This window comes from Delphinus delphis, chromosome 10, assembly GCF_949987515.2.
Source record: "Delphinus delphis chromosome 10, mDelDel1.2, whole genome shotgun sequence".
In the NCBI taxonomy this organism is placed as follows: domain Eukaryota; kingdom Metazoa; phylum Chordata; class Mammalia; order Artiodactyla; family Delphinidae; genus Delphinus; species Delphinus delphis.
In genome coordinates, this window is record NC_082692.2 from 67599020 (window position 1) to 67625070 (window position 26051).

At 56.8% G+C, this 26051-nt stretch overlaps 1 protein-coding gene across 1 annotated transcript in view; it reads right to left on the reverse strand.

Annotated features, from left to right (window-relative positions):
* Positions 1-946: 946 nt before the first annotated feature.
* The window catches only part of POC1A (POC1 centriolar protein A), a 75985-nt gene continuing 50880 nt past the window's right edge, over positions 947-26051 (reverse strand). The window contains exons 10-11 of the mRNA XM_060021466.1: positions 22005-22148; positions 947-1615 (exon numbers count right to left, since the gene is read on the reverse strand). Of these exons, the coding sequence (XP_059877449.1) occupies positions 1517-1615; positions 22005-22148 (243 nt within the window). The 3' untranslated portion in view covers positions 947-1516. The remainder of the gene's footprint in view (positions 1616-22004; positions 22149-26051) is intronic.

Here is a 26051-nt window from a genome sequence, read left to right on the forward strand (position 1 = left end):
GTCTTACCTGCCAATTTAGACCAGCAGGACTTCCAGGCTCTTCTACACACTAGCAGGGCCACGTGGGAAGACTGCAGCAGGTTCCTGGGGGCCTCCAAAGCGTCCTGAGCCTGCAGCCTCTTCCCACATCGTCCTAGAGGGACTGATAGGGGCGGGGAGCCACGGGCCTCTGTTAAGTACCTACCTCATCGCCACCTGGTGGGGTGGTTACCACCACCACCTGACACAAGAACCTGAGGCTCAGAGAGGTTATGTCACCACGTTGAGGTCACATGGCTCGACCAAAGGCAGAGCCTGAGGCCTAACTGCAGACTACAGCTCTCTCCCCATCCAGGTGGAAGAGGCAGCTCCTCCAGGCTTGTCGTTCATCGGTACTCAACATAGGCTGCCTCTTGTCAGCCCAAGCTCTTAGGTGTTCAGACTCTGCTCCCACCTGGAAGCTGCAGAGGCTGGGAACCTCATTAGCTGCTTGGTACTGACAGCTCCCGGGAAGATCTAACACCGCCCTCCCCCCAGGCCCCAGGGCAGGGCAGGTGTGTTGGAGGGTAAATACCTCTCTGGCTGGCTGGGCCCCAAGAAGCTGAATGCATAAGGCATGGACGACACCCAGACATATGGGAAACACTTGCCTGGCTTTCCTGCAAGGATGCAGGGGAAGCTGACTATGGAACCCTCACGAGCAAGAGGAAAGGCAGGTGCCTGAGGCCTCCAGGTCTCAGATGAAGCAGCCAGCCAGGCCAGCCAGAGGGACAGGGTATAGGCAGGGGCTCTGGCTGTCCTTGCTCCTGAAGACCCCGAATGGCTGCAAACAGGGTGTGCTGGGCTTCAGAGGTGATCCTGGCAGGGGCCCTCCCAAGAAGCCATTTTCATTCTCCCTTTATAGGTCCTGGGGATGGGGGGACTAGGTCTCACTCAGAACAAGCCATTTCACTGACGAGCTCCATCAAGTCCGTTTTAATGTTCAGTTTCCTCTGCCCTCATGTATGCAGAGGAGGAAGCCATCAGGCCCCAGTGAACATGTGTGGGGCAGAAATCAAGGCCACTGCAAAGCCACACCCCTCTCCAGAGTGCTTGTTCCTGGGTAAATCAGACACAGTGGGCCCACTTTGGGCCTTTTGTCAGATTTATAGGAAACTCCTGGCTCATCCAACCAATGAGTAGTCCATTTCTACGCTGGGAAAGGTCGGTGGGGGAAGCCAGTCATACGGTAGAAAGGTTCGTAAGGGAAAAGTGGACTCCGCTTAGGACTCCAAGGTAGCAAACATTTTCAAGTGGCTCCTTCACATTAAACTAAACGTGGTCATCTGTGGGTATGTGGGGCCTCCCACAGCCAAGTGGAGAGTCTCCAGGTGCGGACAGCTTGGGTGGAGGGCAGAGGTGCAGGACCCCTGGGGCTCTGGGATGGATGTGATTCCCAGAGCTGAATCCCCTCTATTTATTTACCCAAGTTCCCTAGTACAAATCCCCGGCCTGTCACCCCCCAAATCGACCGAGCTCTTGATTCTTGCTCCCCTGATCATGGTGGTGTTCTCTGCATGATTAGCTGCTGGTTCTCCAGACACTGCTTCAGCTTGTCTTCTGTCAGTGTCAACCGCTGCTCCAGGATGGAGACTGTCTGCAAAATAAACGGTCAAGCTCAGAGGATGGAGGGGCCATCGGGCTGCCCTGGGGATGCCCTCAGGCAGTCCTGCTCAGCTGTCTCAGCCCGCTGAACAAATGCCAGCTCTTCCCACCCAGGGCTCCTTCCTGGCGCCTTGTCTCTGGTCTTCATGTCCACTCCTGCTGGTTCGGGATGGTTGTTCTCTGATGTTTGTTGGGCAGCGGGAAGGACATAGTGAGGGAAAGTAGGCAGCAGGTCCCATAGTCCTCGATCATTGCCCAGGACAGCCAAGGGTGAGGAATCCCCAGCCCCGGTGGTCTGGCATTTAGATTGGAGTTCCAGAGCAGAACCACTTGCTCATGTGGGCCAGGCTCTGTCCATAACCAACCAGAGATCGTCAAGCATCTCCATTCCAAAGGTGAGAAAACTGCAACCACAAAAGAAGGCGCCCCACCTGGGTCCTGCCCACACCTCAGGCCCTTTATCTCTACACCTGGAGGGGCTTCCCAGGCCCTTGAGCCCAGGAGGGCCTCTGCCTGTCCGAGTCCACTGAGGACCATTGCAGGAATGTGCTGTTTGGGGGTTAGGCCCTAATTCCCCGGTTTTGAGCCCATTTTCTCCTCTGTAATGGGAAGGATAATGCCAAGCTCACAGCAGTCCCGGAGACTGAGAGGTGACAGCATGGTGCCCATGTTGTCCACCATGACAATGCCTGTCATGTTGACTTCCAGAGGCAGAGCCTTTGCTCCCTGGCCTCTCCTGCATACCCAGCATGACGGCTGGCCTGTGAACCTGGCTTCCAGACAAGGCTGCAGAAAGCTGCCCCCTTCCTCTGGCTTTGGACAGAGTGTTGACAGAGGGGCAGTGGTGTCCAGGCCCACACCAGGCCCTGGGCAAGTCCACTGTGAATGAAGCAGGCTTGGTTCCTGTGCCATGCAGCCTACCGGCATCAGAAAGGGGTCAGATTAAGAAACAAAACTTTCTATTAATTTTACTCATTTGTGGGCTTTCCCAAGAGGTTTTGCCACCTTCCCTGAGGCTCCATGGAGGCTCTGGGCCTTGGTCCAGTAGAAAGGAAACTTTCCTTTCACATATTTAATAAAACATTGAAACATTCTGGGAGGGAGTTTCCCCTCTAAGACTGCTATAAATTTTTGCAGCATCCCGCATGGATGTCAGCCGCTCATGGAGGCTGCTCCTCCTGGCGGCTGGCCCCTTCTAGATGAGTTGGCCGGGCTGCAAAGGCTCTGAGCCCTGGGGCACAGGACAGAGCCTGAAAAGTTACTGCCTGTGGAATATGAACTGCACCCTGAGAGGTAGAGCTGAGCTGAAAGAGACGGTCAGATTCCCCTCTGCTGGCCGGTCAGCCATGGAGGGGGTCTGTAGCTCATAAAAGTGGTGGCGGAAACAGCCCCCGGCTGGCCCAGAGCAGCATTCCTGGAAGTTTCCACTGGCTGCTGCAAAACTCACACTGAGCCAAGCTCCAAAATCATTCCTCATCCAGACTTTTTCCGATGGCTCTGGACTCCAGGCCCCAGTGGGGGAGCCAGCCAGCTTTTCCTCTTCTGCCCAGCACCATCCCCCTCCCAACACACACACACACACACACACACACACACACACACTTAAAAATTTTTTTTTCTTCACAGGGACAGAATTTCCAAATGTGGAGGCAGCGGGTGCTGGGCCAATGTCAATACCAGGGGTGCCACGCATTTCACGAGGCCTCTACTTAGTTCCATGGGGGGCCCATACTTCAGCTCGGTAGAAATATGGCATTAAATCTGATGATGTTAAATTTCTTTGAACAGAAAAGCATCGCTTATTTCACCTCCAGCCCCCTGAATGGAGGGAGGGTGTTGGGGGTCCTTCCTTTGGGAGCTATGAGGGGATGCTTCATAGCATGTTAGAGACAAACAGGCTGAAAAAAAGTCCACCCTTCTCAAACCTGCAGCTTCTCCCCTTTCCCAGGCAAGCTTCTGGAAGAGTCACGTCATCTCTGTGTTTGGTGTCCACTTTCCCTACTCCCTGCACCCCCAGCCTACTCTGCCAAGATGCTCAGTGGCGGCCACCATCCAGAGATTAAGTCCACCCAGCTCTTCCCCGTCACATATGATCCCGTCCAAACCCCTTTTGAGCTGGAAGGATGGGCCAGGAAGAGGAGGACGGACACACTGGATTTCTGTGCATTAGAACACAGTCTCTGCTTCACAAATTTGTCTTAATAATCCCATTCCACTAAAGCATGGGACCTCATTTTCATGGGAAACGGTTATCCCTCCTGATAAAGTGAAGCCTGGAAACCCTGATCTCCGATTTGCTGATATGCCTTCCCTCCACCAGGAAAGGGCTTCCCCACTGATGAAAAGGCTCCGATCGGGGAAGCCAAGTAGCAGAGGTCAGACACGCTCAGGGCTGGCAATGCACACAGCGAGAGGGCAGGCAGGCCGGCCACCTGCAGGGAGTCAGCCAGGCCACCACAGCGCGCGCCACGGCCACCGTGCTTCCCCAGCTGCTGGGGCCCCGTGCGAGGAGGGAGCAGCATCGCTAGCAGGGACCGATTCCAGGCCATGTCATGTGGCTGTGTTTGCAGCGTGACCTTTACCTGTTGGTTCAGAGCAATATCCCCACAACCAAGTGTCAGGGGCACAGCAAGCCTCCATGAGTATGTGCTGCCTCAGCACCCAGAGGGCAGAGCAGAGCCCGCAGCCGTACCCTCCAGAGGCTCGGGGCCACGCCAAGCAGGCTGCTCGTGGCTCACCCCACCTCGTACTCTGGCCCAGCCCTGGGAATTCTCGTCCTGCTACATGGTGCCCATGCTCCCCAGGCCCGGAGACAAGGCCCGCCTGCCCTGGAAGGTGAGGAGAAGCACTGGAAAGGCAGACACCTCTGCAGTCCCTCTAAGTCCACACTCCCAGCCCAGTCACCTTGCTTTCCTTTTATTCAAGGGTGAATGACCTGGTCCCAGCCTCTCACAGAGTCCCCAAGGAGTTGAAAGCTGGGTGTGGTGGCAGGTGTCAAAAAAGGAAATGGCCCTGCCTGACATGGGTGTCCGTGGGCCTCTGACTTAACTTTAAGTAGGGCGAAGGGAAACTGGAGAAGGGGCTGAGGAGTCTAGGGTTCTGGCTGCTGGGCAGACCTGTCTGGGCAACGCGTCTGGGAAAGACGGCCATTAGCCGGAACTCCTTCATTCTGGGGTCCAAACTCTTCCACAGAGAGGGCCCTCCTGTCTGTTGACCTTGGAGAAACCAGGCAGCTCATGCCCTCTCCCTGGCCCTGTGCCATCCAGACACGAGGTCCCCTTTGTAATTGGGTGTGAAGCCCAGACTCGAGGGAAGACCCAGGACTGGGTTCTGGGGGGCCATCCTGATTCCTGACACACTCTGCTCCAGGGGCTGCTCGACAGCTGACACTCACGGAGTGCTCACAGTATGCCAGGCATTCTATTCCATACAATGACCCCTCAGGGTGGGAGCCTGTATCACCCCCATTTTTTCCGATGAGGAAACCAAGGCACCAACCAAGTGATACTAACTTGCCAGAAGTCACACAGCATATAAATGACAAACCTGGACTGTGAACCCTGGTGGCCTGGCTTCAGAGTGCTGGCTAAGGCACCAGGAACTGTGCACCTTTGCTCTGTCCCCATCCACCACATGTAAGGAGAGGCCTAAGCTACTCCTTCCCCCGCCGCCCCTGCCCCCACCGCTCGCTCTGGCATCACCTGAGGGCTACTGGCCCTGTGACCCAGCAGACCTGCTTGTCCCCCACCCTATGGCCAAGCTCAAGCAGCCTGAGAACATGCTCCTGGACCTCTGTGCTCACGCAGCGGCAGCCACCTTCTGTCCTGTCCAAGCCACTTGGTCTGGTGGCTCTGGATTAAATGAGCAGGAGCGGATGGAAGGGCCATCCCTCAGGGTCACCCAGCAGCGCCCTCACACCATCAGGCCACCCTCCAAGGCAGTTCCCAGGCCTCAGACACCTCCAATACCCGTGAAGTAGAGTCTCTTATCTGGCTAAACATTTAGGTTTGGAATTATCACAGAAGTCACAGCTATGAAAAGGCAATATTATAGGGTTAAAAGGGACATACCGACAAGAACCTTTTAATAGATATGCAATGAGAAACGACCCTAACACCTTAATTTCAGATGCCTTCTCTCACTGGGGCGTTTATGCTGCTACAGCGTAAGAGATCAGCCCCCAGACATGCTCTGGTACTCGCCCTGGTCACTGCTGGCGCCCCACACCTCCCAAGACTGGGCTTAACTTCAAACAAGGCACCTCCCTCCCTGAATGGGAGTAACAGGAAGCAGAATTCAGACTCCACGCCTGGACACTGTTACCCCTCGCCCAACACTGTCTGCCTCCCAGGGTCATGGCCTTCACCTGCAAGCCACGCGGGAGCCCCTTGGGGCAAGGTCATAGGGGATCCATAATTGTCACCTTCAAAGTCACACCTGTCTGAGGGTCAGGTGGGGGCTTGTTTCAGAACCACCTTCTCCTGCTGTTACCAGCGATTTCCAGGAAGCCACAGCCCTTTCTCATGGAAAATCGTTTCCTTAGAAACACTCCCTTCGCTGTTGAATGAATTCTGTTGTTTCTCTAGACCAAGGGTTGGCACACTCAGCCTGCTGTCTGTTCTTGTAAATAAGGTTTTATTGCTGTGCCCATTTGCTTACATATTGTCTGTGGCTGCTTCCTGGCTACAGTGGCAGGTTGAGTAGTTGTGACAGATTCTTATGGCCCCCAGAGCCTAGAATATTTACCATTAAGAAAAAGTTTGCCAACCTTGGCCCTAGACTCTTCACTCACTCAGATCCTCCCCAGGCACCACGCCGTACTGGCCTGTGCCAGGCCCGGGGTGACAATGGCCCAGAGCAGACAGACTCAGCTGGGCCCGCAGGGTGCGCAGCAGGTTGAAGAGGCAAGCGCTAAGCAGCTGCGCAGACCAGCGGGGTGCGCTGGGAAAATGGAAGGCGCTGCTTGGTCAGAGCCAGGGGAGGTGGCCCTAGGAAGGGAGTGAGCTAAGACTGAGGAGGAGCTCACCAGGAGAGAGGGGCAGGAAGGCCCCCAGGTGGGAGGGAAGGCAACGAGCAGGAGAGGGGCCTCAGAGGAGGCAGGAGATGGGGCCGGGCCCTGCAGGCCATGCCTGGCGGCCTCATCTTCAGCCGCAGAGCAGCAGGAAGGTGCTGGGGGTTCAAGGCCAAGCGGGGATGAGACCCCTCTGACTGCTCCATGGGGATGGCCCGGGGCGTGGCTGTGTGGCTGTGACTAGGCATGATGGAGGCAAGAGAGAATGAGAGGGAATGATGGTGGCTTGGACTGGGGGAGAGGGCTAAGGAGGAAAGTGGACAAAATCAGAGATATCCATGAGGTATGAACCACCACCATCTGGTGGTGAGTCAGATGGGGGACAAGAGAGAACACGCTCCTGAGGCCGAGAACACAGGCTGAGGATGGGCCCCGCAGGAGAGGCCAGGGATGGGCACCACACTGGACAGGCAGAGGCCCCTCTGAGAGGGATGGGAGGGTCAGGCAGGCATGAGGCGGTGTCAGAAAAAGCCTGGTTATTCTGGATTTCTCAGATCATCCTCATTAATAGGGGGAGAGGGAGCTGGGGGGAGACTGGGAGAGGGAGAGGGCAGTGAATCCACAAGCCCCTGGATACTGGAGAGGAGAATCCAGTGTGGGTGAACTGGGGGCTCCGGCCAGGGCTCATCAGGACCATGTCAGTGATGCTGCTGAAACCCCCTGGAAAGCAGCCTGGTCCCTCAATGGGCACTGATGGAGGGACGGCCCAACCCAGGGACCCAATAGGGAGGAGGACGCTGGAGGCATTGGGGAACAAACCCAAGAGCATGGAAGAGGCCAGCTCGGGCTAGGGGGCGGGGTTCCCAGCATGACTCGCCACTGGAGCTCTCCGAGGAAAATCCCCCTGGGAGAGGCTCAGCAAGGTCATCTCATTCAGATCCTGACTTTCCTGCCGAGTGGGGAGAAGACATTGTGATCTGTCTCCTATTGGGGCAACACTAACAGGGCGAGAGGCTTCTCTCGCTCACAGTTCAACAGTGTAAGACGTTTTATGAAACATCCTGAAGGGCCTTCTGAGTGGTGTAAAAATAACCAATTTTAAAGTGACAGGCTTTTATTTTTAGTCCCCTCTGAATTGTAGTGCTGCTCAGAGAAGTTGCACCAAAATGCCTGTCCTCAGCGATAAGCCTGGTACCTGGGGCCCCCAACTCCAAGTGGGAGGGAACACAGCACTGGGGACATTTTGACAGAGCCACAGGTCCAAACTTCGCTGTCTCAGATGCCTTTTCTCTACTGGCATCGAGTCATCAGGTGTCTGCACCCCACGGGGCCCAAAGTGGCCTGCGTGGGACAGAGCCTGGGTTTGTGTATCTCCACTGGCCTCCGAGGTGGCCAAGGGGAGAGCCTCCACCCCTGAGTCCTGTGACGGGGCCTCACGCATCTGTGATGCTCGGAAAAGGCAAAGTGGGTACGCGGGGCCTCCGCCTGACTCTACAGCCGCAAGGGGCCAGGCCGCGATACTCCCGTGGGCTCCACGCGGGTCCAGGGAAGAGTTCTGCGGGCAATGCACGGAGGCGGCGGGAGTCCAGGGCTCCCCGGGAGAATAAATCCCCCACCCTCGGAAGGGGTGGAACAGAGCAGAAGGTGGGCGATGCAAGTTGCCCACAGCCTTGTGGAGCAGCGCACAGTTCTTTCAGGCCCACATGCTCTCCCTGGGCTCTGTGGGCCCTTCCTTTGCCCCCGCTTTCTCCTGTTGACCGCCCACTTCCCAGGCCCCCACTTCCTCACGGTGTGTCCTCCCCTTCTTTCAGCCCTGCCAACCTCTTTTTTCTCCTCAGCCTGGTTTCTTCTTGAGGTGGGCTTGTCCTCCATTTTTCCTCAGCTCTTTCCCCCCCAGTACTCATTTCTGTCTCCTTTTCATCCCCTTTTCACTTTGTGTTTAGGGAGAAGGCAAAGAGAAAGCAGCAGGATGTGTCGGTCTGGCCCACAGGGACTGAGCTCCGCGTGGAGTCCAGGCCCCTGACTCGGCTCACGTGCTCTGGGGCCGGCAAACCTGGGAAAGAGGGTTCCAACCCTGACAGGAGGCCCAGAAGGCCTCTGTGAGGAGATAGCACAGGACAGGCCAAAGAAAGTGTGTTCCAAGCACAAGGTGCAAAGGCCCTGAGACAGAGAAGAACACAGCACACTCTTGGCACTGTCAGGAGGCCAGTGTGGTTGGTTTGGAGTGATTGAACAGGGAAGAGAGTACAGCGGTCACAAGGAAGATGTAGGAGGGGTCCCAGGGCCCTTACCCAAAAAGGGACAGGAATGGGACGCCTCCACTCCCTAGCACTGCCTCACCAGATTCACAAATCTGAGCAGGGACAGCCAGGGAGGATGGTGCTCCTGCATGCCCGTGGCCACTTTTCCAAGCACTGGATCCAGAGTGGACTCTGGGAGAAGGGGCTCAGCCTGGGAACGGATCATGGCTACCTAGTTTCACAACAGGTGGTGAAACCACAGAGGGTGAACTGGCACTTCAGAAACGGACCAAAGCGCACCCCCGGAGCCAGGTCCCTTCCAGCAGCTGTTCCTCCTTCCAGAGCCACTGCTGCCGCCACCTTTATTGAAGGTCTCTTGCACATACTGGTGTGCAAATGTAGCAGGAAAACTGGAGCCATAACTTCTACAAAGCTCTGAGGGGCCACAGAACCCTCACGAGCCCTCCTGACATCATCATCCACTCTCACACTTGTCAGGTGCCCATCACATGCAGCAACGAGAGACTCTGGCTCTGAGGGGCTTCCAGGCACTGATGGGATGCAGTACCAGTCCTATCTGGGCGGGCTTTTGGCAAAGCTGCCACGACTGATAGTGAAAAACATTTTGGAGGAAGGGAAAAGAATGAGGGTGACCAGCCAGCCGTTCTCTCCACATTTCTCAGCTCTTGGGCTAGTTCCTTATGAAATGCTGCCACGTGTGCAGGCCTCACTCACTCCAGGCCTTCCCACCACACTCCCCAACGCTGTCCAGCTCTGCAGGCAACCCTTCTTCCCAGCAGACCCCACTCCCCCAGCCAGGGCACTTCCATGGCCACTTCCTGCTCTAAGCAGAGCCCCACAGGGTGCATGGGGCCCCTCTTAGGTGAGTGGTATTGGTTTCTATGGTTGAAAGGCCCTCCTGGGCCTCCCTGGAACATGGAAGACAGGTTGCACAGAGGTGAACAGGGTGGCTGGGCCAGAAACAAACTGACGATGGAAGCAGAGAGCTGACATCCAGCCACGTGCCCCCTCTAGCACTCTGCCTTGTGGCAAGGGGGAACTAAAACTGCTCTGGGATGGCAGTCTCAGGAAGCCAGGAGACTGGGACCTCAGTGTCCGAATGGGGCAAAAGGGGCAGTGGGGCAAGAGGGCGGAAACGGTTGGGGGTAGGAGTGCCACACAAGCATACACCTGCTACAGCGTGGGGAGAAGGTCAGGCTGAAAGAAGGGACGCATGTAGGGCAGAGGCAGCACCTGGGAGAAGGCCGGGGGAGGGCAGTGGGAATGGTGAGCATGGAAGGGCACTGGAGCGGGTCGGGGAGGCCGCAGGAAGGGCTGACGAGGGTGCAGGGAATGTCCAAGCCCCCTCTGGCTGCTGTGTCAGGCTGGGCGCGGTAGTCGCATCACAGCTCTGCCCAAGGAGTCTCCTCGCCTGACCCAGGACCCCAGGGCCCCCAATATACAGTGAGTGCTGAGGACCCCAGGCACGTCCCACTTGGTGACTGCCTCTTCTCAGTCCCCATCCTTTTGCCTCAGCTTCCTGGTGACTCCTCACCTCCTTGCCCTCCACGCTGCTTCTGCTATATTCCTTTTCTGTTCAAGAGCTCAGGAAGAAAGGCCAGACTCCTGGATGTGGCATTCACATGGCACTCAAGGCCTGCGTTTCCCGTCACTACTGCTCTCCCTGCCCAAAGCCCACCTACTCGAAGCCCCACTCTGGCCCTGCTCCCCCAAGAAGTCCCCCTCATCCCCCCCTTCCCACCCCCCAGTGCTCGGGTCCCTGCCCTCCTCCTCTCTCACCACGTCATGGTTGTGACACAGGTGTGGGCCTTAGAAAATGCTGTCAGAGTGACTCCTGGTCCCCACCTTTGTCCCAGGTGGTAAGAGCACAGGCTCTGGAGCTGTACTGCCTGGGCTCAAATCTGAACTTGATCACTAACTTGCTGAGTGGTCTTGGGCAAGTTACCTGACCAGGGGTTCAGATTCCTCATCTGTGCAATGCACCTCTTGTAGAGCCATGGTAATAGGGTTGGCGAAAAAAAAAGTGCGTTCGGGTTTTTCCATAACATCTTATGGAAAAACCCAAACGAACTGTTTGGCCAACCCAACACTTTATTAATAGCTACTATTTACATGGCACATGCTCTGGGCAGGGATGCACCGTGGGCAACATGGCTCCCCCAGCTCACAGGGGCCATGGCTAAGCTCTGGGCTGTTTGAGGGGGCGGCCCTAGGCACAGGTGGGGCTTGATGAGGCTCCAAAGAAGGTGGCCTGTGGTCAGGCCTCGGAGGGCCTGAGCCATCAGGGCACGTGGTGGTCTGGCTGCTTCTTCAAGTTCTCCTGTGACGGAAAGTTCCTTTTAATCATTTCCAGGCTTATGGTTGATTCTGGCTCCTCCAGGCGGTCTCCCCAGAGGGGCTGGGGCACCCCAGCCCCCTTCCCCCAACACAGGAGTCAGATTCCTGGGGGGTAGGGGGTCCCAGGTGCCCTGGGTCTCAGGGCGAGGGCACAGTCACCCAGCCATGCCACTGGGGGCACTTGTGCCAGGCTGTGGGAAACATCCAGGGGCTGGCCATTGGCTCAACGCCCCTGTCTCGACAGTGCCGCACAGAATGTCTAACTTTCCTATGGTTTCACTGCAAAGATGGAACAGTGTGGAATTAATCTCCCTTGTAGAAGGGTTTTGACTTCACTCAGATTCTAAAGATCTAAAACAGATGCAACAAAAGGGGAATCTCTTTGCTGTGGGGTCTTGTGAGCTATCAAAACAAAGTGGGGCTGCTGGGCTCAGCGCCTGCCTGGCTCTGCCTTGTCTCCTGGCAGCTCTGGCTCTGGCTCTCGGTGTTCGTGCACGTGTGTGTACACACACGCAGGGCCCTGGCTTGCTGATGGTGCCCTGGCCAGCCCGTTGCCACATGTCAGGGGTGAATGGGGGCCGGAGGGGCCAGCCCATCTCCCTGGGGTTGCTGGTCTGGACCCAGCTCTTCCTACCACCAAAGGCTCTGCCTCTCAGCCCCAGCCTCGGCCCAGCGCCTGAAGGTCTGTGGTACAGGGGCCTTCGAGTCAGAGTTGTGAACGCTGGCCCTCGAGCGACCTGCTGACAGCCATCAGAGTGCCAGCCCCACGAGGACAGGGGTTTCTGTCTATTCTCGCTCACCACTGTCTTCCTGCTCCCAGGCCCAGCTGCTGGCACATCACATGTGCACAATGAGTGCTGGATGGACACAAGCCAGACCCTGAGTGCCATGGGAATGCAGAGGAGGCCGGTCCTGCACCAGCCAGTCCAGGTTCCCCGGGCCTGGGGCAGCCCTACTCTGGGGATGAGCCTGGCTGGCTGGTGAGGAACATTCCCCCCAGCTTGGGCCTTGGGCCTGGTGGGCTTGAGGGGCTGGCAGAGGAGGGAGTGGAGGGTGGGCAGGCTGGAGCCCGAAGGGCCACCGCCAGATGGCCTTGGGAGGGAGGAAGCCTCCTGGCCTCAGCAGGAAGTAGGGGTGCGCAAAGTGGGGTAGGAATCCAGGAAGCAGCCCAGTTCCTCCCCTCCCCACCTCATGCCGATTTGATGAGGACTAAAAGTTTCGGGGCCTAAACTTCAGAGGGGGAGGAGTGGAGATTCCCGCTCATGCTGACGTCTGACATGTTAACTTGTCCAGCATCACACACAGCTGATGCACAGAAAAACAAGTTTCTACAGAAATTCCTTGCAACCTCTCTGGGCTCAGTAACTGTCTTTTTAACCACCTCTCGTCACCCCCCAGTCTGCTGCCAACAACACAAATGAGCTTTTGTCCCTTGAGCCCAGAGGTCCATGTTTCTGCTTCACATTGTCTCAGGGATATAGGATTTCTTGGGCGTTTCTGCATCCCCCAGCCCCCACCTCTAACGAGGATTAGCTCTCTTCGGGAAGTGCATGGGACACTATTTTCTATTGGTGGATTAGCTATGACATTAAGGAATCTTGGCTAATTTACTTTCCTTATGGCTTTATAGCAACTCCTTTTAAATAAATGCAGGCTTTTCCATATTACTGCTTACCCCCAAAGGAGAAGCTATTAAAAGTGGGGCCACTCACCAACATCCATTAAAACCGGATGCTGCAGGGCCCCGTGGGGTGCTACCCACACCAGGAGGAAGACCTGAGCCACAGCCCCCGCCACACCGACCCTGGCCTGGGTTCAAGCTCATCTCTCTGCCAGCCATGGGCACGCCACCAGGGAAGGCAAGTGTCTGACAGGGACAGGCCCCAAGGTGCAGGATGCCAGTCACTGCTCAGCTGTACTCTGGCTCCAGGGTAAGTCCAAACAGGGCTGACAGCGGGGCATGAACCTTGGCCTTGACCACCTTCAGTATCCCCTTTCTTCAGATGCTCACTTTTTTAGCAATCCATATAAAATAGTTAATTTGCCAGCACCCGATAAAACACAACCATCACAAGTCAGAGACTGCTTGGTAGCTTGTTGGAGGCCCGGAAAAACTCAGTGCAGCCTGGCAAGTCAGACTGTGGCCCCTGTCCAACAGTCCCACCTCAGGGACGAAGGCTCACAGGCTCCCCCTGCCCTGCGGAGTGCCTGCTGAGCCACAGTGGGAGACCCAGCCTCTCATCTTGGCTGGTTTTCTGGAGCTACCACCTAGGCCCAGATCAGAATGGGGGGAACAGAATCGCTCCCCCAAATGCCACGCTCTGCTGAGTTCAAAGCTCCTTTCCGTTTTTTCTCCTCCCACAGAGCTGAGGCTACCGTGGGTACAGTGAGGGTCTGTACCAACAGTCCAGGCCCAGAAAGGGCCCTCTGCAGAGCGGGCGGAGGGAAATGGCAGGCCCGACTGCAGTCTTTCCCGACCCAGCTCTCACGGCGCTTCATGCAGAAGGGCGCCAAGTGGCCATGGGGCAGCTGGGGCTTGGTTAATCTCAGAGCCATGTAGGCCCGTTTGAGGCTGCCTGTCACAACCAGAAGACTCGTAGGCCCCTTCTTGTGGCCTGTGCTCGACCCTTCTTTGGAGGGCCCTTGGGTCCCCAGAGCAGTGAGAGCAAATCGCCTGGGTCCCCTTCCTCCCTCCTCTCAGAATCATCCAGAGTCAGTCTGAAGGAGATGTCCCTGCATGGGCCTAGCTCTCCTAGATCTCCCGCTCCAGCCTCTGCTCCCCAGCCCCCAGCTCCAGGCCTGCTCTGGGCCTCACAGGGGAAATCTCATAAGACCGTGAATGTTCCCAGGCCCCAGAGGTAACCGCAGCCATCCCGAGCCCATCTGGTGGGCAGGGGCCTTCCATCTGCAGCTTCTTTGGGGAGGGGGTGCTTTTTGCCACGACCGCAGACAGGATAGAATACGGAGCTGCCATCCAGCCCCTCACGCAATAATAAACACAAGCTCGCCCCGTCTTTGACTGCTGCCAGCACACTGGCCCTGACTTGGTACTCCCCATGCCTCTGCATTTGCAAAGCCAGAGAAGCCTCTGGATAAACTGTCAAAATGAGCAACAGGGCTGGGGAAGGGCCAGGGCCCAGCCCCTCTGCAACTGGCTAGAGTCAGACCCCAAGTGTCTAACAGAGTGTCTTCAGTCCCTTGTCCCCAGGAAGCAGGCTCTTAACAGAGGAAAAACAAGTCTCCAAACCCCAAGTGGCAGGAGGTCCGGCTGTCCTGAAGTCGACTCTGGCCCAAGGGCAGCCCTTAAATATCCAGGAAGAGGAGGCTGGCTAAACCCACTTGGGATTATACATTATACACGGTCAAGGCTAAGTGGCAAGATAGGCTGCTGTGGAGGGAGGGCCCGCTCTTGCGGAAACCAGCAACAATCACCCCTGCGGTCCTGCCTGGGTGTGTGAGCGCCGTTGGGAGGGCTGCACACACCTCACAAAAGAGGATTACTTGCGGAGGGCGGGGAGGTGCTTTCACTGCACACCATCCCGACAAGTTCCATCTGGGCACACCTGGGAGTATCCGCCCCCAGGGAAAATGGCAGAACTGCTCTAAAGCCTGGAGTCTCTTTCCACAAACAACAGCTGGTCCGTCCGGGAAAGAGGGACCCCGAGAGCCCCTGAGAATGGTCAGGCAGCTCGGCCCACACCGGGCCTGCCCAGTATTCCCACCTTCCCTGTGTGGGATGCCTCACCCGAGCAGCCCATCAGATAGGAAACCGCCAGGAACTTGGGGGGCTGGGGCAGGGCGTCTTGAAGCAATGGGTCACTCTATCCAACTCCCCAAAGCAAACAGGCCAAAATCCTTATCCTTGTTGAGTTTGGTCAGCAGCGCTGCAACAACCTGGACCTTTAAACCACAGGGCTGGGTGGCCTGCCCGCGGCTGCTTCCCACGGCGCACATGTTCCGGTCCCCGAGCCCATCGGCCCCCAGTGAGTCACAGGAACCTGAATGTGTGACATCACAGCCTTGCTGTGGCCAGCCTCAAGCACAGCTGCCATGAGAAAACACAGTTGGAGCAGGAATTTCATGGCTTGGTATTTTTAAAAAGCAGCAAGACGTGAAATCGGAGTCAAAAATAACTTTGCTGTGGGCTTCTGAGGCGAAACCACCGGCCGCCTGCCGGGCCCAGGCCCCGCACTGCAGCCTCCCTAGCTCCCGGGTACCGCCCACATTGCCGTGCCACGCCCCACGCCCACATCCTCGCCCTCGAGGAAGACCCAGGGCCCCTGCAACTTCCAGACACCACCCAACCTCTGTTACTCAGGAGCTGGTGAAGGAAGTGAAGGGAGCCAAGGCGGGAGGTGAGCTCCCAGGGGACTCTGGCTGTGAAAACAGCCTCTCCCTGCTCACTGGTGACCGTCCCAGCACCTGCGAGAGGGACCCTAAATCACTTGGCAGAACCCCCAGAAGAACACCAGGGGAAAGGTCAGGGCCTCTGAATGCCCATCACCAAGCAGGCAGGACTGGCAGGGGTCCACTGAGGAGCCCCTCCTCTTGGAGTGGCCACAAGGGGAGGGGCCCGGCCAGGGGTGGAGGGGAGGGGCGACTCATGGAAAGAAGGCCCTAAGAGCAGTCCCGGCCCCACCTGAGACGCTGACCTCTGCTGCCCACCCCAGAGGGCAGACAGATGGGCAGGGCCTCAAGTTTCCCCTCAGTGGAGGAGGAAACCATGGCTTTCTCAGGAAGAGGCAAGGCTGTGCCAGAGCATCTGCGGCTTCTAACTCCTGGTCTGAGCTTTGCTCTGACTCCTGCAGGCCTCTGGGATTGAGCCATCTATCTCAGGAAGAGAAGACTGGGACAGTGGAAGACTGGAAGACTGGACAGAAGACTGGGTCCAGCAGGACAGTGACCAGGGTGGCGGCAGGACAGGTGTGTGTTCTCCCCAGATGGGGAGGGGAGAAGGTGGGGCCCAGGACAGGCTCCCGAGAGGAAGGGGGGGGCACACACACGGCTCCCAGCACCCATACTTGTGACCTCAGCCCTAGCTGCTTTTGAGAATTCCCATAAGGGGTTTTGAAAACCAAAAAGTCACCCAAAGAAAAACCTAAATCCCATCGTTAGGAAATCTATTTCCCCCACAACCATTACGGTAACTCAATTCAGAGGATGGCTGTCACAAGATATATATATATACATCTTTGAAGAGCTTCAATCCTGGCCCCAATGCCTGGGTCTGGGTTCAAGGACCGCATCTAATGGGCCCCACGACCCACCCCTGATTTTCAACAGTCCCCAGGCACCCAGTCCCTCTCGTCACCTCCTGGGCCCTCCTCCTGGGCCTTCCTGGACGTTGAGAAAGACCTCCTCTTTGTCTCCCTCTCATCCTAATGCCTAGTCAGACCACTAGATCTCACTGGCAGCTCAAAAGCATTCATGGGACTCCAGCAGTTACAGACATGCGTGGAATGTCCACTCCTGTGTCACCTGACCACACTGGTGTTTTCCCACACTGACCCTTGGAGAACATCGACCTAGCACACCCAGGTAATCCAGAGCTTCACCATAGTGCTCAGAGGACACGAGCAGGCTTGGCTGTCCCCACTTTACATGCGAGGAAGCTGAGGCTCTGGGGAGCAACATTACCTGCCCAAGGTCACCCAGGTGATGAGCAGTGGAGTTGGCCCTCAAGACCAGGAGGGCAAGTACGCCCAGGTTAATGGGCAGTGGCTCACTGGGCTGAGCAGAGCAGCCCTGACACCCAAGCGAGGTACCTCTGTTCCCCACAGCTGATAGGGACGTGTAAGGCCAAACACACCCTGGTTGCCCAGGACACAGGGTCCAGCTGGGATCAGTGTACCGAGGAGCTCAGTGAGGCCCCAAACAGCAATCTCACAGGGGCAAGGGGGGGTTCCCCCACACAAAGACGGGCCAGGGCAAGGCGGTGTGCTCTCTGGCTGGTGACCTCAGGGGCCAGGCCTGCTGGACTCTGTGATCACAGAGGGCTGAGCAAGAGCTTCTGGCCTTAACTTTCAGAAAGGTCAAGTTTGGTTTGCAGATAAACTTCTCAATGAAGCCATACCTAACTACACAGTTAGCAAGGGAATGGTTACACAATGGTTAGCAAGGGAAGCTGGGGAAGCTCTGACCTACAGCAGGTCGAGCTCAGGATCACCTGGCATCCTGGAGAAGCCCCAGGCTGAGTGGACCCCAGAGCTGGTCCAGGCACAAGCCGTATCTAGGCACAACACCCTATCTGCACCGGGCATGAGGTGACCTGTGAGCACCAGGCAGGAGGATAACACAGGGCTGCAGAGGAAAGCCCTTGGAAAGTTGCAGGCCTCAGATAAACATCAGGAGGAAAATTATGATGAGGAAGTGATCCCCACACTCTGAGGACTTCCCATCTAAAACAACACTGTGGGGAGACCCGACAGCCCGGGGCAGCCCAAAGAGTGAACCTGTCCGGGCATGAGATGCACGAAGGGCTGTGTACCTTGCAAGGTCATCCCATCCTATCTCCCTGAATAAATACACTTTTGAAAAACAATGTATGCACTTTACTAAAAAGGTATTCCTAAAAAAATAAAACCACACAACCCCAATTCAGGAGTTAAAGGGCTGGATTCAGATGCCGCACATGTCCCTGGGGCAGTCTGCTTTCCATGGGGGCTAAAGGAAGCGCCTCACTCCCTCGGGAGCCCAGCGGCATCGCAGGGGCTGACTGCTGTGCTGTCCTGCCCGTTTCCTCACCCGCTTCCTCCCTCCTGCCGTGAACCTGAGCCAGGGTGGCTGCAGAACTCACCTCCTGGGGGGAGGGCCCTGACAGCTCCACCCCCGGCCCAGGTCCCAACCTCTCTGTGTCCCTGTCCCTACTCCATGACAGACCCTCAGTGTGGGTCTGGCCCGACTCTGCCCTGCTCAGTGGCCGCACCAGGAGTGCAAACGCCTACGCTGCTTCTTCTGTTAGCCCAGGCCAAAGGACCTCTCCACCTGGCCCACGGGACTCCCGTCTGGCACACTCTGCCCAGTTGTCTCCCACGGTCCTGGTTGCCTGCTCCTCCTAGGAGGCCTGGCTCTGACATCAGCAGATTCAGTCCTGGGCCCTCCTAAGGGTGGGATTGGGTCTCGCTCAGGGCCCCACACACAGAAAAGGCTCAGTGAACGCGTGTGCACAGAGGGAACCCTCCACACCTGCTGTGAGGGCGGGGGAATGGCTCTCCTGGGCAGGGAGGCAGGGGGAACTGGGGAGCTGTTTCTGGTGCCGTCGTGAGGATCCCCCTGCACCCATGCCAGCCAGGCCCTGAAGAGTGACAAGGTCAGCAGCAGGAGCAGCACTGAACACGTCAGCAGCACATGGCATTGCTGGGCACCGTTCAAAGAGCTTCACACAGGCTGACACATCCCATCCACACAAGAGGCCCGTAAAGTGGATGCAATTATCAGCTCTGTGTCCCGGATCTGGAAACTGAGGCACGAAGAGGTTAAGTGACTTGCCCAAGGTCACTGAGCTAGAAGTGGAAAAGCCAGGACTTGCACCCAAACAAGCTCTGAGCCACATTTTCCCCCAGGCCTGCTCAGCCGCCTGACCTCTGGGCCTCTGGTTTGCACAGAGCGGCTACGGACGAGGACTGAGGCCGGGTCCTTAGCCTTCAGATGGGTGACAAATGGGCCACACACCTTCAGAGAGGGTTCGATCATTGGGCCGCATCCAGCCTGCTGAGCGGGAAGGCAGGCTCTGAGGACAGTGAACCTCCAGAGCGGAGCGCCTTCTGTCACTTGGGACAGCAGGCTCTGTGACTTGCTCAGTAAACATCCTGGCCACTGCCCACTGCAGCCCTGGGCTTCTTCCCTGAAGGATGTTCTTCAGGACGGAGGCTCACAGGACCTAGAAGGCAGTGTCCCTCTCGGAGGCTGCTTAGAAATAGACTTTCTTGTGGGGGAGGGAAGGGGCAGTGATGGGGCGGGACGGAGGAGAACAGCATGATTCAGACAGAGAACTCTGAAGTAGGTGTCAGTGTCGGGGTGGCCGCGACACCTCTGCTCCTCCAGAGCACAGGCGCACGCCAGGAGGGTGAGGAGCGCCGCTGAGGGGAAAGCATCTGAGGCCAACACCCACAGGCCAAGTAGGCGCAGAGCCCCAGCTGAGCTACCCGCATGGGGTGGACAGCGGTGGTCACCCGGCTCTAGGCCTCAGGGGAGCCTCCAGAGAGGGGGCTGCCCGCAGCCAGGCTGGTCCCAACGGGAGGGGCAGCTTTGGCTGGAGCTAAACACCTCAGCTAGGGCCCCAACTCCAGGGGGGGACGTGGGCCTGGAAAACAACTGGCGACCAAGCCCGAGGTAGTACGCAAATTCGTGCAGACACCTCCCCATGCCATTTTGAAAACAGGTTGCACTCTAAGGTCTCAACTGGGAGCTTCATCTGTGGAACCCAAGTTGCCTCAAAATATGTTGACTCCATCAGGAACACGCCACACTTTGTGGCCTTCAGGAATGCAAAGCGGGCGACTGGTTGATGGGCTTGGCCACTGGTGGGGGGGCAGTGCTGTCTGGATTTGCAAAGGGGCTGAGCGGTGTGACCCCGGCCACAGGCCAAGGTTTCACTTATTCCCTGTGATGCCAGTTTCTTACAAAGTTACTACCAGACTCCTGACTGCTAACACATAACAAAAACCTTCCATGTACGCCCTTAACACACAGTGACAGGAAATGTTTCTAGTGTTATACTCCTCTGGATCCAATGAGGCTATTTTTAACTACCTTCTCAGACTTAATTTCCAATTTTATCCTATAAAGTTCTAATTCATTCCACCTCCCCTGAACTCTCACTTGACGAGGCTGTGAAGAACATGAGGCAGGCTTGGCAGTTTCTGACGGCTCTGAGGTGGGAGAAGTTTTCTACGTCTTTGCTCATCTCCCTCTCTCAGCACACGCCTCCTCCTCCAGGCCTAAGAGGCTCTCGGCAATGTCTGTATGATGTGCGCATAGTCCCACCATCCCCTAGTCACCGATGCCTGACCTTTCCCCTCAAATGTCCTTCCTTCAGTGGGTCCAGTGTGTGCAGTACCAGCTGGGATGCTGTGACACGCCGTGGACCATGGGACACAAAGTTGAGGAGGTTTTCGCACCTAGCCTCAGATCCAGAGGTAGGGAAGGGACGCCACGCCACTTCAGCTCCATCTCCGTCAGAGACCCAAGGGTCCTCGGCCTCCCTCTTGCATTCCCCCTCTAGCCGTGAGCCAGCACAGACGGGGGGTTCTGCACCCAGAGCCCAGGAGGGAAGGGGCCTGAGGACCTTTAAGTCCTGCCTCGGCCCAGCTGCCACCACCACCTACATGCCCCATGTCAGCTGTGCTGGGCTCTGCTGGTTGCCTGGATGTGCCCATGGCCCCTCCAGACCTGCAGGCAGGCTGTTCCCTCTGCAGGATCGCTCTTCCACCCCAGCAGAAGACGCCCCATTGGGCATGCCCGCAGTGCTGGCTGCCACCTCTCGTCAGGGCGCTTTGCTCTCACTGGAATTGCTGCAATGCAAGTCTGTGTTATGAGCTGCCAGATGCACTTATGCTCCTGGTGGTGATGGGGCCACATTGATCTCCCTGATGAGGGTGGTCAGTGCCACAGCTAACATCTACTGAGCAGCTATCTAGGGCCAGGCACAGGTCAAACACTTCCTGCAGATTCATCTCCTTTAATGCTGACCACAAACATGGCAGGCTCCTCACAGATAAACACACCAGGGCTTGGAGAGCCGAAGGGATGTCTCCAAGGTCGCTCAGAGGATAAGAAGCAGTACAAGCTCGAACCCAGAGCCTGGGCTCTCGGATGCCTTGACTCACTGCACGCAGTTCCCTGGCACGTCCCTGGAGTGCCCACCCAGCGAAGAGTCAAATGAACGGATAGCGTTTCTTTCAAAGCTCTGTTGTGGCCCAGGCCAGCACTGGGTGGGCACTCCCTGGCAGGATTCAGTGTTGGTGATTTTGGGGTCCAGTGGCTTGGCCAGGGATCGGATGGCTCTGAAAGCCAGGAGCCCAGGGCAGGCACTTCTATTTCATTAATTTGGGCTGGAAAATAGGTACATTATAATTATATTTTTTAAAAACCCAGCAACCGGAGGTCGTGGTGCTGAGAGCTTGGTGCGGGAACAGGCATCAGGAAGAGCGGGGGACCCGGGTAGGCCGGGCTCGGGAGCCAGTTGCAGCTCCCAGCCCTGCCGGGAGACGCAGGTACCGCGGGGGAGAGCTGGGGGCGCAGTGCAGGCAGCTGTGTCAATCGTTTCCCCTCCAGGAACTTGCCGGTGTCTAGGGACGGTGGGTTGTTCAGCTGCACTGGGCCTGCTGGGGTCGCCGCCTGGGAGCCAGGAGGCAAGGAGCTCGCGGCTCCGAGCGGGCCTCGACCTGGCCTGGCGCAGTTAATGACAGCAGGAATGGGGAGGCCCAGGGAGCTGGGCACCCGATCCACGGCCACAGCCGTGAGCGATGTCGCCTTGGCTCTTTAATGTGCCGCCCGCATCCCCTCGGTCCTTACCTAGTTCTTTCTCCCTCTGTGCATCCTGAACCCGTTAAAAGTGACCCCTGAGAATACTGGATGGTATTGAGGGATTATCGTTAACCTTGTTGGGTGTGATGACGGTGATGTGGTTAAGGAGAGAAAAAAAAAAAAAGACGAAATACTAAAAGTTTTGACAGATTAAAACAAACAAACCAGCACTCGCTGGCCAACTTCAAATGGTCCAAATGCCAGGCCAAGTGCAGACGATGGGGTGAATTCACGTCACGGCCTACCTGGGTGAGGACGTCCAGCTGGCCTACAATGTGCTCCAGCGTGCTGGTCAGTGTCTGGGGAATGCTGACGGGCTCTTGGGGCTGGCTCTGCATCGACTCCTGACTCCTGCCCCTGTCTGGTGGGACGGGGGAATCCACTTCTGGCTAAAGACAATGAAAGGAAAGAGAACCCCTTAGTCTTGAGTCAGTGCTTGAGGAAACACCGAGAGGAAGAGCTCCTTGAAGGATCAAGTGGAAAACCACCAGCAAACTCAAGAAGACGAGTTCCAAATGTTGGTGAGCAATGGCGGTGTGGCGGGACTCCCACATCCGGGCTTGCGTGCTCCCGTCCAACCCCCCTTTCTGAGCAGAGGCCATGAGTGAGGAGCGGAATCAAAACACCTGGCAGTCCGGGCTGCAGGGGCCTGGGAGGGATGTGCAGGTGGGCTCTTGGAGGCCCTCAGAGAGGTCGGGGGCTGCCAGCTCTTCACACGGCATGCCCTCCACCAGGCCTGTTAGAGTGCGGGACCCCTGAAGCCCAGCCTGGCTCTGAAGTCACCCTTCCTCCTGGTTAGCTCAAGGCAATTCCCAACCCCGGGAATGGGGATGGCCCAGAACCAGCGGGAGGTTCCAACCCTGCCCTGGCCAGATCCCCTGGGAAAACAGATTCTACGTGAACGTCCTGGCCTGATGGCTGGCGGGAGTCAGAATCCACAGGACAGGCACCCCGGGCTGCTTCAGACAAGACTCCAGGAACATGAGGGACTTGGTGTTTCTGCCTAAGATCCTCAGTTCCCAAATGCAGAAGCCATCCTCCTCCTCCTCCACCACCGAGGGCAAGTGATTTCCTAAGGGGGCTCATTCCAGTCCAATGCGTGTCCCCCAAAAGTCAGGCACTGCTCTGCACACAGACAAAGGCTTCTCCTGACCCCAGAAGCATCGTGCATGTGTTCAGCAGGGCAGAATGCTGGGAGCCTCCCAAGGACACGGTGGGCAGATGCTCAGGAACCTACAGTTCCTCTGTGGGCTCGCCCCCTGTGGGAATGACACGCTCAGTGAGGCCGACACTCTCGGCCAGCCCCCAAACCCCAGTAACCCATAAATGCAGCCACACTTGGGGCTCAGTGTTTTCAACCACAGCCTCACTGATGGACATTCCAAATGTTACCACATCATTCCCTGGCTTTGCCAGTCATCCAGGGCTCTCTACCGGCACTGGGAGAAAATTCAACCCCCTGGACGGGGCATCCTGCTCCTGCCTGCCTCCTTCCGCAGCTCCGCTCCCACCTCAGTGCTCCCGTGCCCAGCTCCCAGGGCCCCTCATCTACCCTTTCTTCCCCCTGCTCCGAGTATCCTGTCCTCCACTCACCTTGCAACCCCCCATGCCCCATCAGAAGCTCCTCTGTGCTCCGCACCTGGGCCTGCCCCATCCCTGCCCTGTTCCTCCAGCCACTGCGTCTCCAGGGCCAGGACACATGAGTGGGATGAATCAATGCCACACCACCCACAGGGCCTGCCACCTGCCCATGTGCCTGTGTCCCCTATTCCTGTCTTCTGCCTGCACTCATCGCTCCTCTCCCTTCTAAACCCAGGGCATCACTAGGCTCAAAGCTTGTCAACTCCCCATACACCACAGAGCCAGGGTACTCCACCCAGCATTCCTCCACCCCTCAATGCCACAGCCACTAAAGAATACTGGCTATGACTGGGGCTCACCTAGGATGCCTCACACCTGCCACTGGCAGCCGGCTTGCATCTCCTCTGAGTTGGCCCATCTTTTGGATAAATCCAGTGGCCTAGCCCCAGGAAGATGCTCTGCCCTGGACATGTTCACCTGGGCAGGCCTCAGAGTCCTTGAGAAGAATCAGCCCGGAAGAGGATTCCCAACCATCACAGAAGGGCAGTTTAGCACGTGGACCCCACCTGCACATTTTCCTTTATTAGGAAAGTGTTCTAATCTCATAGATAACAAACTCTCAAGTGCATGTCGATTTGAACTTGGAAAAATGCAGGCCCTGGTGGTTAAAGAGAAATTGAATTTGAGACACAAGCCTGAGGAGGATTCCTGAAAGCAGGAGCAGGGCCATGTCCACATGCCCACCGTCGGCCTGTCTGCTTGCGGCACTGTGGCCATTTTGTAAGACCTCGGCCCACCGGGGCTAGGCTCTTCCAGTCCTCCAGGAATCGATACACTTCAGCTCTCAAAGCCCATCCCAAAAGGAAATGTTCCAGAAGCCCTGACTGGCCTTCACCTCACCGCAGCGGCCCCCAGACCCAGGCAGTGCTGTCGGGAGACAAAGCAGAGTGCAGCGGGGAAGAGCAGTGACTCAGACAGGCCGTGGTCGATATCTGAGCTCTACCACTGACCATCTAGGCGGCCCTGGGCAAGAGGTTTAATTCCTCTGGGCCTCCACTTCCTCATCTTCTATAAAGTGGGGGTGATGACTGGGCCTGCCCTTCCAAGGGCTGGGCTGTGAGAGGCACTTATCTGCAAATCACCCACAGGCCTTTCTTGAGAAGCCAGTGCCTACTGCTTCCAAAGGACCCCCTTCCAGACATGCACGCTCTTCCTCTGGACACTGAGTCCCCCTGGCTCCCTCAGGAAAGGGCACCAGAGGGAGGGTGGGAACCTGGCAGCCCTCTGTCCTGACAGCCAGATGGGCACTGCCTGCTGCCTGGGAAGGAGGGGATGGAAATTCTGAGTGATTCTGCAGAGTGGCCCAGAAATGGACAGTGCCGAGCCGAGTCTCTGGAAGCAGGGGTGGGGGGGGTGAGCGCCGCTGATTTTACCAACAGAAACCCTCCTTCTGAGCCCAAGCCCAGCCAGCTCCAAGAGTACTGAGGACCGCAGCCACATGCCCAAGCCAGGGAGGTGGCCTCTGGAAGAGAGGGCTGCAGGAACCTGAGGCTCAGACAGCAAGTGACTGTCAGAAGGTACCCAGCCTCCAGCCTTGCTCACCAGTCCAGGGTTCTGCCTGCCCTGGGCTATTCCTCCAGCCACAGCATTCGCTCCTGCTCTTACCTTCACCAGGACACAGCCCTTCTCTGCAACCTTGTCCGCTCTTACCAGAAGACATTACAGCACTTGACACACCGCACGTAAAGATGGCTATCGCTGTGATTTACTTGCCACCCATGTGCCAGCATTTTATACGTCACTTCATTTACTCCCTACAATGACCCCTCACAGCAGGCATTACTAACCTTAATTTTCAGATGGGGAAGCAGGCTCAGGGAGGTTAAATCACTTGGTCTAATACAGGAAATGACGGCTGGGATCTGAACCCAAAGTACAGGCATTTCCTGACAGGAAGCAGCCTCTGACAGGTGACATGGCCTGCGGATTTGCTTCCACACCCCCAGCTCCTCTCTTCCATCCTTGTGGAGGCTCCTGGCTCCTGGCTCTAACACTTTTTGCGTCATTCCCCCACCCCACCTGCCCTGGAATGCCTGCCTGGCACAGAGCTGAACACAGAGCAGGCCCTCCACACACACTCGATGCCTCAAAGAGCCAAGCCCATCCTGGTGACACTCCTGTGAAATGAAACCTCCCCAAAGCAAAGGGCCAGCAGTCCCGCCCCACACACCATCGCAGGCACTCACCTGCACTCCAGCACTCTGCAGATGTGGCATTTCCCGAGAGCTCAGCAGATAAGCGATAAAGCAAGAGATAAGAAGATGATGCGCAAGAGCAGGAAGAGACGCACTGCGAGGGCTGTGACGGGATAACAGGAGCAGTGTTTAAGGGGAGAAATCCTATCAGTGCTTTGTCTGTTCCACATCCAAGAGTACTAGGGGCCCTGCCTGGTGGTCCTCGTTAGTTCTCTCACAAGTAAGATTACAACATTAACCCAAACACACATACCTAGAAAGTCACACCAAGTGGACAACTTTCACTTGTACCAAATATAAACATCTTAACATCAAAAGAAAAAAAAAATGATCAAACTCAGAATAGATGAATCTGTTTAACTTCGTGGCAATCTCATTTGGGGTCTGTAGGTGTCCCACCCTGGTGTGGGATCCCGGGCTCCCACAGTAGTTTAATCTACTTGCCTCAGTTTCTGT